Below are 13,420 nucleotides of genomic sequence, written 5' to 3' on the forward strand. Positions count from 1 at the left end.
AGACAGGAGGTATCGCCAGAGGTCTGTGCTGAGGTAACAAAAGAAATTCCCTACGTCTTTTCTTGGAATCAGAAAAGTCTTGGCCTTCCCAATGGAAGTGTTCCCTCAAGGTGTGCAAGGTTTCCCCAAAAGAGAAATCCTCTGGGGGAGATACAGAAGGAATGGACTGCTCAGCATCCGAATCTTCAAAAGGGGAGTACAAGTGTTCCTCTTCATCAGAATGTTCTGAAAAAATGGAATCCTGTTCAGAAGAGGGAGAAGCTTCCTCCACTCTGGGTCTCTTGTCTGGAGGGGGCTGGGAACCCCTGATAAGAGTAATTAAATCCTCAGCCATTTTTAGCATCTGCTTTTTAGGCATGGGGCCTGGAGATGGGCCCTGTGCAACAGGCCTCTTGGGATGCATGGCTGATTTGGACTTAGTAAAGGCCTTAATGGAGAAGGAAGACGAGGGTCTAAAGACACCATGGGTGGAAGTGGACCTATCCACATTAGGAGGCTCAACACTCACAGTGGCTTCGGTGGTTGTAGTCTGGGTATGGGCAGAGGTACCTGCGGTCTCGGTTACAGAGGACACCGCCAAAGAAGTGTCGTCGGTAGTCAGGGGCTGCGTAGGCGCCTCGCTGAGAACCGGACCACGTGTAGCCGGTTTTGGCATGGTGTCGGTGGAGACCACGGGCCTCGCGTGTCGGTCTTTGTCCTTGCGTTTTTTTGGACAAAACGGTAGTCGGAGTATCCAACGACATTTTATAATCAAAGGCTTTACCAAAGAAGTGCTGGGCGAACTCCACCCGACGCTTAATAGTGCGTTTATTGAAAGTAGCGCAAAAGCGACAGGCCGAGACGTCGTGGTCTGGGCCTAAACAAGGTATGCAGAGGGAATGGAAATCCTTATGCGGTATTTGCTTCCCACAAGAAATACAATTGTTAACTTTGTCTGACATCGGTCTGAGGCAAGAAAAGTTTCCCCAACGGGGTACTTAGCTTTAAAGAAGACTTTGGTTTCCAATTATTCGTAATTTCAGGAGCTGGCCGACCGGCACTTGCGAACTGCTTCTGCTTCGGGCACCGCGCGGCAAAAAAGACTGGAGAATATGGCGTCGGCTGTGTCTTGTATACCCCTGTCGCACTGACGTCAGGAAAGAAAGCGACGACAACCGACGCCGGACCTAGACTTTGGAATTCGGCCGACCGAGGACCCGCCTGATGGCAGAGAACCCATCTGTGATTACTGCAGCTGTATGCACGATGAACATCCTCCGATCAGTTGCAGCGGCAAACTAGATCGGAGGTAACTTAGGGTGCATCATGGGATAGGGACTTAGCCTTGAGCTACTTGAAATCCTCGAGCTTTGTAGTAGGTGCCGACTCGGAGCTGAGGGATCAGCTCTGAACCCATATTTAAAGAATGAACGGCGAGATAGAACAACTTCACAGTGTGATTTTAGAGACTGGCATACCCTTTCTTGCCTCTGAAAAGGATATGAACAACTGATCTGACTTTCTGAAATTTTTAGTTCTGTGGGGATAGAACCTAAGTTGCCTATGCACATGAAGTTGGTGAAGTTTGTATTCTGCCTTGTTGGTACGGTTAGGGAAGAACACTAAGCTCAATAGATTGGTTAGTATTAGATTGAGAGCAAATCTTAGGGACAAAGAACTGCTTAGATCGAAGTGAAACCCTGTCTTTATGGAAAATCATATAGGGGAGTTTTGACTGAAAGCACCTGTAGCTCTGAAACTCTTCTAGCTGTGGTTACAGCTACTAGAAAAACGTTTTCCAAGACAGGAACTTTAGATCGCATGTAGAAGAAGGTTCAAAGGGTGGTGAGGTTAAGTGTGATAGGACAAAGTTTAAGTCCCAAGGAGGGACAGGTTCTTTAAATGGAGGTCTCAATAAGGAAGTGCCTTTCAAAAAAGTCTTTACACAGTCTATGTTCCATCAAGTTGGGTATATGCTGGCCTAAGTGGAAATTGGAGATAGCTGTTAGCTGGACTTTAATTGTAGCAGCGGCTGAACCGTGTTGGAAAAGTTCCGAAAGGAAATCAAAAATTAAAGAAATTGGGGCAGTGAAGGAGTCTACATTTTTGGACTGCGCAGAGAAAGAAAATCTTTTCCATTTACTGGCATATAGTTTTCTGGTAGAAACCTTATGAGAGGATATCAAAATGTGTTTTACTGCTGGAGTGAAATAATGAAGCTTGACTAAAGATGGAAGTGGAAGTGGAGCAACCAAGCCAAGTTCAGGGTGTGGAGGGAAGGATGGAGCATTCCTGACATGTGTCAGCAGGTCTGGAAATGGGTCCAGAATCCATGGATTCTCCAGTAGACAAGGCCTGAGAAAGGGGAACCAAATCTGACAAGGCCAATATGGAGCAATGAGAATCATCTTGCTTCCCAAGGATTTTGCTTTCTGAATGACTTTTGATATGAGGGGAAATGGGTGAAAGGCATAAAGAAGTCCCGAGGGCCAATTGTGAACAAGTGCGTCTCTCTGTTGTCTCCCCCAGAGGGGGATTATGGCAAAGCAGCTTCTACATTTGGCATTCATAGGAGTGGCAAAAAGATTGCAGCACAGCTGGCCCCATTTGCAGAAGATCTCTTCCGCTATGCTCTGATTTAGAGACCACTCATGAGACATCAATATTGCCCTGCTGAGCTTATTGGCTATCACACTGGACTTCCCCGGGATGCGTGTTGCTACTAGAAAGTGTTGGGAAGAGATTTCCCACTGCCAAACCCTCAGAGCCTCTCGACAAAGTGGGTATGATCTGGTTCCTCCCTGTTTGCTTATATATCATACCACTGACATATTGTCTGACTGGATTGCAATCGTCCCTAGTGGAAGAGAGTTGTGGAGTGCTTGCAATGCCAGAAGTACTGCTCTCATCTCTAGAACACGGACGTGCAAATGGGCCTAGTGTTCTTGCCATATGCTTTGGACTGTCTTTCCCAGATAATGCCCCCCCCCGTCTGGGAAGCATCCGTGGTCACAGTAGCAACAGGTTGATGTGAACGAATAGTCTCCTGATGGTTAACTTGTTGAATTGGATCCACCAACGAAGATACTTCTTGCAAGATTCTGTTATTATGATTAGGTGAGATAGAAGAAGTTCCTGTAGCGACCACTGGGAGAACAGTAACCACTGTAGAATCCTCATATGCATCCTGGCTAAGGGAATGAGGGTTATGGTTCAGGCCATTGTTCCCAGCAGTTTCAGCACTATTTTTGCCTTGACCTTGTGTTTGGGAAGAAGGAATATCTGTTGTTTGAGACTTGCAATTCTGTTCAGTGGGAAGGCGAGCCATCATCGAAATGGTGTCTATTTCTGCACCTATAAAGGTAATATGTTAACAGGGCAACAAGGCAGATATTTGCAAGTTTATTGCAGTGCCTAGCTGAGCATAAATTTGTGGAGTCATGTCTCTGGCCTGTTGAAGTAGATGCCTGGTGGTGGCAATTAAGAGCCTGGAAACACTCGGAATCCAAGAAGTCTCAAGTGAGCAGTTACAACTGCCATGCATTTGGTGAACACTCTGGGGGTTGCAGTGAGACCAAAGGGCAGAGCACGAAACAGATAGTGACTGGCTCCCATTTGGAAGCGTGAGTGACTCCATGATGCTCTACGCATCTTGGAGGTCTATCGAGCACATCCAATCGTCTTTCCCTAAAAAGGGAAGTATCGACTGCAGTGTCACCGTTCGGAACTTGGACTTCTTGACTGATTCGTTTAGTTTGCTGAGATCCAATATGGGCCTCCAGTCCCCTGTTCTTTTTGTACTAAAAAGAATCTCGATTAAGTTCTGAATCCTATTTGGTCTGCGGGGATGGCTTGGATGACTCTTGTTTAGCAACTTTTGGATTTCTATGGTTGCTTGACCCCTGAGACTGGTTGGAATATCCGGGATTGTTCTGGTTTGAGAAGGGGTTAGGAAAAGGGTATGGAGTATCCTTTGGATATTATGTTTTGTACCCTCTTGTCTTTTGTGATGTTGTGCCAGGCTTCTGGGTACAAAGATAAATGCCCCCGACTGGCTCCAGAGTAGCACAGTTGGGCCTCCTTTCATGAGCGCTGGTAGGGATGTCCAAGAAAGGAATCACGGTCACCCTGGTTTTGCGGGCCCCCTCTGCCTCTAAGATGGCATCTACCATTATTTCCTCCCCCTCTGCCTCTGGGGAAGGAATCACCTCGTGCGTCTGGGAAAACTCTCTGGGATTTCTTGAACCACATCTTACCGCCTTTTTGCCCTTTAGGGTAGTGCCTTGAAGGGACAGAAAAACGTACTCCAATGGCAGAAAGTTTTCCCTTCCTGCTCACATCTGGTGAGTGTATCCTTAACTTTTGATCTAAAAGTGACGAACCGTCAAAAGGGGCATTAGTGAAGGTAGAATTAAAGGGTTCCGCAAAGTTACACAAGCGCATCCAGGAGTGTCTCCTAAGGGAAATTCCTGAACCCGCTGCCCTACTTGCTTCATCTGCTGCGTATATCAGTCTCATGGAGGAATTCACTATGGAGTTTAAGGTGGATAATTGAGTGGTAATCTTTTCTGGTACCTCTGCAGTTGAAGTACCTTGTAAAGTATCTCCTAGTTCTTTCAGGAGATCTCTCTGAAGCCTTGTAAAATGGGTAAGCTAATTCAGCGATCTAAGGGTAAAAGCCACTGAAGAAAAAAACGCTTCCCATATCTGTCTATTGTTTGATACTCTTTGTTCGGCAGATGGACAGATGAGGATATGTCTGCAAGCTCCTCCTTGGTTGCTACTGCCACCACCATAGCATCTACCAGCACACTTTTAGTCAAGAAATCTTTTTCCTTGGGGGCTGACAAAAACTTGTTTGGCTTCCTAGGGACTGGCTCCATGGTGTCAAGTGTTTCCCCATGCCTTTCGACTGACCAAGTCCATGAGCTCATCGAAAGGCAAGGACACCCAAGAGGCTGAAGGTTGAGATCAGAAAGCCTTCAGGTACTTGACACCTCATCAGAAGGGGTGATGGCAGTCCAGCCACCTCTCTGCTTTAGGATCTCAAGGACATCTGCAAAAGAGATATCTTCAGAGGATGACCGTGGGGGCCCTTCTGACTCCTTGAGGTCAGTGTCAGAAGTGACAGACTCATTAGGGGAGTCTACATGCTTCCTCTTGCATGTTTTCTTCTGAGAGGGATCTTCAGAAGGGTATTCTGGGGAGGTCTCAGAAGAATGGGGACCACCTAGAGGGTGTGGCTGGGGATCTCTGCTGTCCTCTGGAAAGGGTGATGCCAAGACAGAAGCTGGACCTTTTGGGGGAAGAACATCAGCATCCTTGCACAAAGCTGTAGATTTGGCCAGCACACTCCTCATAAGCTCGAAAGCCAACTCCCCCAGTTCCGAGGACACCACCAGTTCCGAAGAAGCAGAGGTAGCCCCCAGTTCCAGGGAGATTGGCACCGATGTAGGAGCTGAGCTCAGTCGACCGGACGCACCGAGAGGTAGACTCAGAACCGAAGAGGCTCGGGTCAGAGAATCTCCCTCGGGGACGACCGGTGAACTTCGGCTCCACACTACGGGTGGCACTGAGAGAGTGTCGGAGCAGATATCAGTTCCGATAAGGGCTCATGGGGTGCCAGAGCCAAAGGTTCTACTGCAAGCGGTACTGGATATTCTGGCTCTGATAGTCCGGTATGGCTCAGAGGAGGAACAGTACTGGAAGTAAAAGATTTGGAAGGCTCCGAGACCAGTTGGGTAGGAGCAGAGAGCAAATTTGCCAGCCCCGGCGCATTCAAAAGTCTGCGCAACACCCTCCCCACATCTTCATTTGATAGGTTCCAAGAGGACCTGGAGGAAAGGGTTGGAGAGCGAGATCTTTGAAAACTAGGTGATCTCAGAGTAGGGGAGACCAGTGGAATATCTGCTGACTGGCTCCGAGCTGAAGATTCCTTTGTCGGCTCCGAAGTTCTTGGGGCGGATATAAGCATGTCAATTGTAATAACATCAGTCGGCTCCGAAAGCAGTGCAGCCAATAAGGTGGAAGTGTTAGTAGTTTTTGGAATTTTCTCAGGAGGTCCAGATTGCTCTAAGGACACTGGAGATTGCCTTTTAACAGTCTTTTCTTTCTGGCTTTTGGGAGACTTTGTAGATTGTGAGGAAGAACAACAACTACCTAAAGCTTCCTCAAAGGATGGTTTAAGGAAACCTTTCAAAATCAGTTTTTCCTTTCTTGAAGAACTCTTGAGCTAAATAAGTGACAAAAGGTACAAGTCTCTTGTAAGTGAATGGCCCCTAAACAGTAGACATATACACTATGCCAGTCCGTTATGGACATTTTCTGAGTACATTTTTGACATTTCTTAAAACCCGAAGGTTTATGATCCTTCTCTTTAGACTACTTAGACATAACTGTCACACTGTAAGCAAAAGCAGAAATACACTGTAATGGTAACAAAAGGGAATTAGTTAGGTCCTCTAACTAAAACGGACCCTAACTACTGGGAGGAGGAGAAAATAACACACCACAATAGAAGAGAAGTAAATGTCAAGGAGAGGACTAGGTCCTCTAACTTAAACGGGCCTAGCCCTGCCAAGAACGGGAAAGGAACACACCACTAGAAAAAAACCCTCTAATAAATGACAGGCAAATAGGTTTATATAAAGGGGAAAACACGCCACACTATAAACAGAAAAAGGCAAGATCAAAAGAGGACTAGGTCTCCTCCAACTTAAACGGGCCCCTTAGAAACAGTTAACTAATTTACCTAAGCCTAGACAAACACACATGTAGGCAAAAAGCTAATACCAAAAAACAGACTAAAATATAGTAAGTTCTGCAATGTAAATTCACACTATCAAAGCTAGTAAAGAACCGACAAAAAGGGCTCAACAAGAAGAAACAGCAAATTCTAAACAGAAATAATCTAAACTACCACTACGAAATACCAACAAAACGCAGGCCTGCGGAAAAAACGTCGGCCAAACAGCTGACAAACCAGCGACAACTATTTAACAATACCCAAGATTAACTATTATCTAAAAGATGTATTCTAATTATATTCTATATATGAAAACAAGCTATATATGTGAAAACACAGAAGAAAAGGTTTAACTTAGCCACGGCCGAGAAAAGCACTTCTGAACTCGTAGAGCGGCAAACAAGATCTGGGGATTGATACCACTGCATGATGGTATATCTACCTTGCCACCAGCCATATTAGAGACTTTGAGCTTCTGTAATTGGCCAAGACGGAGGAGAGGATCGGCTCCGAACCCACATGTACGAATGAAGGCGAGATTGGGCAACATAACATTGGCATTTAACCCCAAGTGGCTGTGAAGGACAAACCAGACATTGTCAGATTTTCAACTTGGCCAGTCACTACAGGAAACTTCTGTCAAAATATTTTAGCTTGTAAATTTAACACCAAATACACAGAGGTGGAGATGTTTACCCAAGCTTTTGCTTGAACATCTAAACTGGAAGTTCCCCTTTACCCTGCATATGAGTCTAACCTCAGACAGCCAAGAAGTGGCTGACACAATGGCATTGCATTCACTGTTGAGAAAAAAAAAGCTGAAGCTAATGGGGTTTGTAACCTGTACACATTTTATCATTTTTATAGGTCCTGTCCCCTGTCTACACCACAATCATAATGCCCTATATCTCCAATGGTCCATTTGTCCTGCCTGACAATTTAACATTTTGGACATTAGGAGTGGTAGGTGAGAGCCAGTGACAGTGGAAGTGGAGGAGAGTGTAAGAGGACTTCTTCTTGTACTCCTAACACATCCCCCTGCTGGTTAGAAAGCATTTTGTAAAGCTCCTTATGCTGGATCAGTGTGAATGTGCACTTGCCCAGTGCCCACACTTGTGATATCGGCTGTCAAGTCCATGTGTTTACTTATTTGTTTATTTGTACATGTTAACCAGGGAATAACATTGACTTTTTAGACTTAACATAGGATCACTGTTTGGTTAAGTGACTTTCTCAGAGTTAAACGGTAGGCAAATGGAGGCTGAGAGAATCAGGCAACACACTACACAAAGCAGCATGATAATTACTCAGTCTTAGGCCCTTGAGCTACAGCTGATATTTGTGCTCTTCAAGTCCCGAATTGTTGGGCTTCCCCAGATAAAGCACTAGCACCTGGACTTTGCTAGAACCTTCCCACAGGATGGCTGAACTACTCCCTCGCACACTTCTCAAGGCGGCTCTTCCAATGCCAAGGCCTCTAATCAAGCCCAGGCCATATAGGGTGTCGTCAGGACTCCATCCCTCTGTATCCTGGAAACAGCTATTGTTTGTATCCTACATATGTGTAAGAACAGCAAAGACAAAAGTCAGTGAAGTAATATTACCTGAACTGCAGCCTTGGATCTTACAATGCAGTACAAAGTTGGGTTAAATGCCATAATTTTAAAAAGTTGTGTAAATTAGTGCTTAATTATAGCTACTGCATTAACACACACACACACACACACACACACACACACACACACACACACACACACACACACACACACACAAATTGAATATGTTGTTAGTTGCAACTGAAGGCCTGATAAAAAAGATCATAGGCAAAAGATGTGTTCAGCAACGCTTCTGAAAGAGCAGAATATACTCACTTAGATCAGTGGCACACCCTTACTAAGTCTACATATGAAGTGGCAACATAAAACAGAGATCACGGATTTGAATTCATACCAATACAGGAGTATGACAGTAAAAATTCATGAATAAAACATCAGCAACTTAAGAGGCATATAAAGATCGGCTCAATAGAAATGAATGTGTGCTCTGATGCTAGTTAAAATAAATGCATAAACATTATGTTACCTGGACCTAGTTTGGCAACTGCACACAATAAGTCATAGTTCAAAGCTGGCATTGCATCACTCCCTTGCTGCCATCCTTCTGGTGGAGATGATGGAGGTGAGATCAAGTATTGTTTCACTGGCTGTGGTGGCATTAGAAATGACTTATCACCATCTTCAGTTTCATTTGGTGCCTAGAATGCAAAAATTTAAACTGTATACCTTTAGTCGGAGAAAATGTTGAGAACTCTTGCTTATTTACAGTACAAATGGATTACAGTATCAATAAAATAGAACAATACTTTCCATACTACTATATTCAGTATCTCAGATTCATATGCTGTTGTAACAAGTTTCAAACACTCCCAAAGAAAGATTTCTCCAGAGCTTTTCTTAATTAAAATCAGTTAAATTATCTATTCCCTGCCGTCATTTTCAGATTTATGAATGGTGACTGCGTTGTAGAGGGAGGGCACTGAATCTCCAGTTCTCCACAAACAAATGTCCTACAACACATAGTTCTCTTCACTGTCTCTGCTGTCATTTTTCAGTACACTAGCCTGGCATTTTGTCCAAGACTAAAGCATCCCAGAAAGGAAGGGCACAGGAGCTGGACAGGGGTGCAATAAGAAAAAGAAGTTCTGTACCTACCATAACGTTCCATGTTAGTTGTCTTCTTCTCGCCTTCTTTCTTGTTGGTTGGGTTCAGAGCCGATCTTCAGCTCCGACTCGGCCATCTTCAAAAGCTTGAGAGCTGCTTACTGGCTTGAGGCCCCCCATATCCCATGATGCCTAGCGCTAGATACCCAGATCTCGTTTGGTAAGTCTAACTGCAGACATAATAAAAGAATCCTATAATAGAATGCATAAATCCTACTGGAGAGACTACTAGTCAGAAGGGAATAGCCAGAGAAGACTCAGCCAGCGAAGATTCAAGAAGAACTCTTCTTGGTCCACTAGGATAGGGGGATGGTGGGTGGGATGCAAGAAAGAAGGCGAGAAGAAGACAACTAACATGGAACGTTATGGTAGGTACATAACTTCTTTATGTTAAGTTGTCTATCTCGCCTTCATTCTTGCTGGTTGGGACAGCGACCCTAGCACCTAAAATCCTGGGTGGCTCACCGGAAAAGACTCTTCAGAACAATGGAACCAAAATCAGCTCTGCTTCTGGAAACCAAATCCAACTTGTAATGCAAAATGAAAGTATGTGGGTTGGCCCATGTAGCCGCAGCACAAATAGATTCCATGGGCAACTTAGCCTGAAAGGCCACCGAAGTAGCTAAAGCTCTGGTGGAGTGACCTTTTGGTTTAACTGGCAATTCTTTATTCCTCAGTTTATATATGAATGAGATGATAGAAGTCAACCACCTCGATAAGGTTACCTTGGAGACCGGAAGACCTTGTTTACCTACTGCATAAGACAGGAAAAGTTGATCTAATTTTCTAATGTCCTTGGTTCTATGTAAATAAAAGCGTAGCTGCCTGTGAACATCTAACTGATGCAACTTATATTCCGCCCTGTTGGAGTGGTTAGGGAAAAACACAGGAAGGTCTATGGACTGATTCAAGTTACTCTCTGAAGAGACCTTAGGAAGGAAGGATGGATTAGTCCTAACAGCAACCATGTCATTGTGGAAAACGAGGTATGGGGGACGGCTAGAAAGAGCCTGTAGTTCCGAAACTCTTCTGGCTGAAGTAATAGCTACCAGAAAAAGGGTTTTCCAAGATATGAACTTCAATGAACAAGAAGCTGCAGGTTTGAAAGGGGGCAAAATTAGAGAAGCTAAAATCAAATTTAGATCCCACGGTGGTGGAGGATCTCTCACTGGGGGCCTGAGCAGAGTGGTTCCTTTGAGAAAAGCTTTACACAGCTTATGAGACACGATATTGTTTTCAGACAGGCCAATGTGAAAATTTGAAATTGCAGCTAAATGAACTCTAAATTGTAGCGATAGCGGACCCAGCATGGAAGAGTTCCGCAATAAATTCCAAAATGTAGTGTACAGGGGCTGAAAAGGGGTCTATACTTTTAGCCTCTGCCCAGGAAGAAAAACGTTTCCACTTACTAGCGTAAGTTTTTATAGTCGTAGACTTGTGTGATGACAAAATGATTTTGCGCACAGAGGGGGAGATATCTAGAAGCCTGGCTAAAGTTGGAAGTGGAGCAACCAAGCCGTGAGCTGGAGAGAGCGTAGAGATTGGTGCAGCCCACCCGATTGATGAATCAGGAGGTCTGGAACTAGGTCCAGAGTCCAAGGCTACTCGAGAAGATAGCGATGCAGGAATGGGAACCATATTTGTCGAGATCAGTAAGGAGCAATGAGGATCATTTTGCAACCCAATACGGTAGCTTTCTGAATTAGCTTCGGGATTAGGGGAAAAGGAAGGAATGCATAAGAAGTCCCTGAGGTCAATCGTGGACTACAGCATCTCTGATGGAATGTCCGGGAAGTGGAAGGAGAGAGAAGAAATTGCTGCACTTGCTGTTGAAGGGAGTTGCAAAAAGGTCGCAGCAAGGTTGGCCCCATTTGCGGAAGATTTGGTCCGCAAATACCTGGTTCAGAGACCACTCGTGAGGCATGAGAATTGCTCTGCTCAGTCCGTCTGCTATGACGTTGGACCTCACAGGGATGTGCGTTGCAATCAGAAACCGTTGGGAAGAGATTGCCCACTGCCACAGTGAGTGCTTCTCGACATAGGGGGTTAGACCTGGTTCCGCCCTGCTTGTTGATGTACCACACTACAGACATAGTCCGTTTGAATTGCAATGGTCCCGGTAGGAAGAGTCCTGAAGAGCCTGCAACGCTAAGAGCACGGCCCTCATCTCCAAGACATTTATGTGCAGACGGTACTCGTCAGGTTGCCAGGTGCCTTGGACTGTTCTGCCCTGATAATACCCCCCCCCCCAATCAGGGAGGCGTCCGTAGTCACCGTAGCAACTGGAGGGGGGAGAACAAATGGTCTGCCGTGGAGCACTGATGTGGAGACCATCCACCACGCAAGGTGCTTCTTGCATGCTTGTGTGATCATAATCATGTAAGACATGGGAAGCTGCTGGAAGGACCATTGGGTGAAAAGAAGCCACTGGAGAATCCTCATGTGAAAGCGAGCAAGAGGGACAAGTGTGATCGCTGCTGCCATGAGACCCAGAGTTTGAAGGACAAACCTGGCTTGAATTCTTTTGCATGCTAATAAAACCTTCACATGCGGACGAATCACTAACATCCTGCCTGGTGGGAGGCTCGCTAACATGTCTTTTGTATTTAAATTTGCACCTATAAAGGTGATAGACTGACAGGGCGACAATGCAGACTTTTCGAAATTTATTGTGATACCTAGCCTGGAGCAAGTATCGATAGTGCAGTCTCTGGCTCGCAGAAGGCGATGTCTGGTGGTAGCAGTGAGGAGCCAGTCATCGAGATATGGAAACACCTGGAATCCTTGCCGTCTCAGGTGAGTGGTAACTACGGCCATAAAACACCCTGGGGGCTGTGGTGAGACCAAAGGGCAGAGCTCTGAACTGATAATGGCTGGCTCCCAGCCGGAAGTGAAGGAATCTTCTGGAGCGTCTGTCCATTTTGATGTGGTAGTACGCATCCTGAAGATCTATAGAGCACATCCAATTGTCCTGACCCAGTAAGGGCAAACTCGACTGTAGCGTGACCATCCGGAACTTCGTTCTTTGTACAGACCTGTTCAGTCTGCCGAGATCCAGAATGGGTCTCCAGTCCCCTGTCTTTTTTGGTACCAAAAAGAACCTTGAGTAAATTCTGGACCCTTTTGGTCTGCTGGGACTTGCTGGATGGCCCTTTTTCTTAGCAGTTTTGAGACTTTTTGCACTGCTTGGTCCCTTAGATTGGGTGGAACGTCTTGTTTGACCTTAAGGGGGTGCGAAGGAAGGGAATTCTGTAGCCTCCGGATATGACGGACTGTACCCATTTGTCTTGTGTTCTGTCTTGCCAGGCTCTTGCATACAGCAATAATCTTCCCCCGACTGCCTCCAGAGGTGGGCAGCCGGGCAACCCTTCAGGGATGCTGGAAGGGCTTCTCAGAGAAAGATTCCCTGCTGCCCTGATTTTGCAGACCCCCTCTGCCCCGAAGGCGGCGTCTGTTATTGTTCCCTCCTCTGCCCCTGGATGGGAACTCACCACGCATGTCAGGCAAGACTCCTTGGGATTTCCGGAACCACATCTTTCCACTCTTCTGACCCATAGGATATGGTCTGGAAGGAGTGGAAAAACAGACTCCTACGGCAGAGAGAGTCTTGCCTTCCTGCTCACACCTGGTAAAGATATCTTTCACCTGTGAACCAAAGAGAGAGGAACCATCAAAAGGGGTGTTGGTGAAAGATGCTCTGAAAGGTTCCGTAAAGTTACATAGCCGCATCCAAAGTGCCTCCTTAGGGCCACACCTGTGCCTGCAGCTCTACTCGCACCATTGGCTGCATACGAAATGAGTCTCTTGGAGGAGTTTACCAGTGAATTAAGAGTCGCCAGATGGCTGCCTTAGCCTGGGCCCCTCAGCTGATGGATCTTGGAGGGTATCTCCAAGCTATTTCAGGAGATCCCTCTGAAGATGGGTAAAGTGGCACAGGTAATTCAGGGACCGCATGGAAAAGGTCACTGAAGAGAAC

The 13,420-nt window shown here is 45.8% G+C and overlaps 1 protein-coding gene across 5 annotated transcripts in view; it reads right to left on the minus strand.

Moving 5' to 3' along the window:
* The window catches only part of RCAN3 (RCAN family member 3), a 488,354-nt gene that overhangs the window by 112,089 nt on the left and 362,845 nt on the right, over positions 1–13,420 (minus strand). For all 5 annotated transcript variants that reach the window (XM_044083150.1, XM_044083158.1, XM_044083141.1 and 2 more), the window contains one exon: positions 8,807–8,978. In XM_044083150.1, coding sequence (XP_043939085.1) covers positions 8,807–8,978 — 172 coding nt within the window. The remainder of the gene's footprint in view (positions 1–8,806; positions 8,979–13,420) is intronic.

Source organism: Protopterus annectens, chromosome 1.part1, assembly GCF_019279795.1.
Source record: "Protopterus annectens isolate FY-2018-M chromosome 1.part1, PAN1.0, whole genome shotgun sequence".
NCBI lineage: Eukaryota > Metazoa > Chordata > Ceratodontiformes > Protopteridae > Protopterus > Protopterus annectens.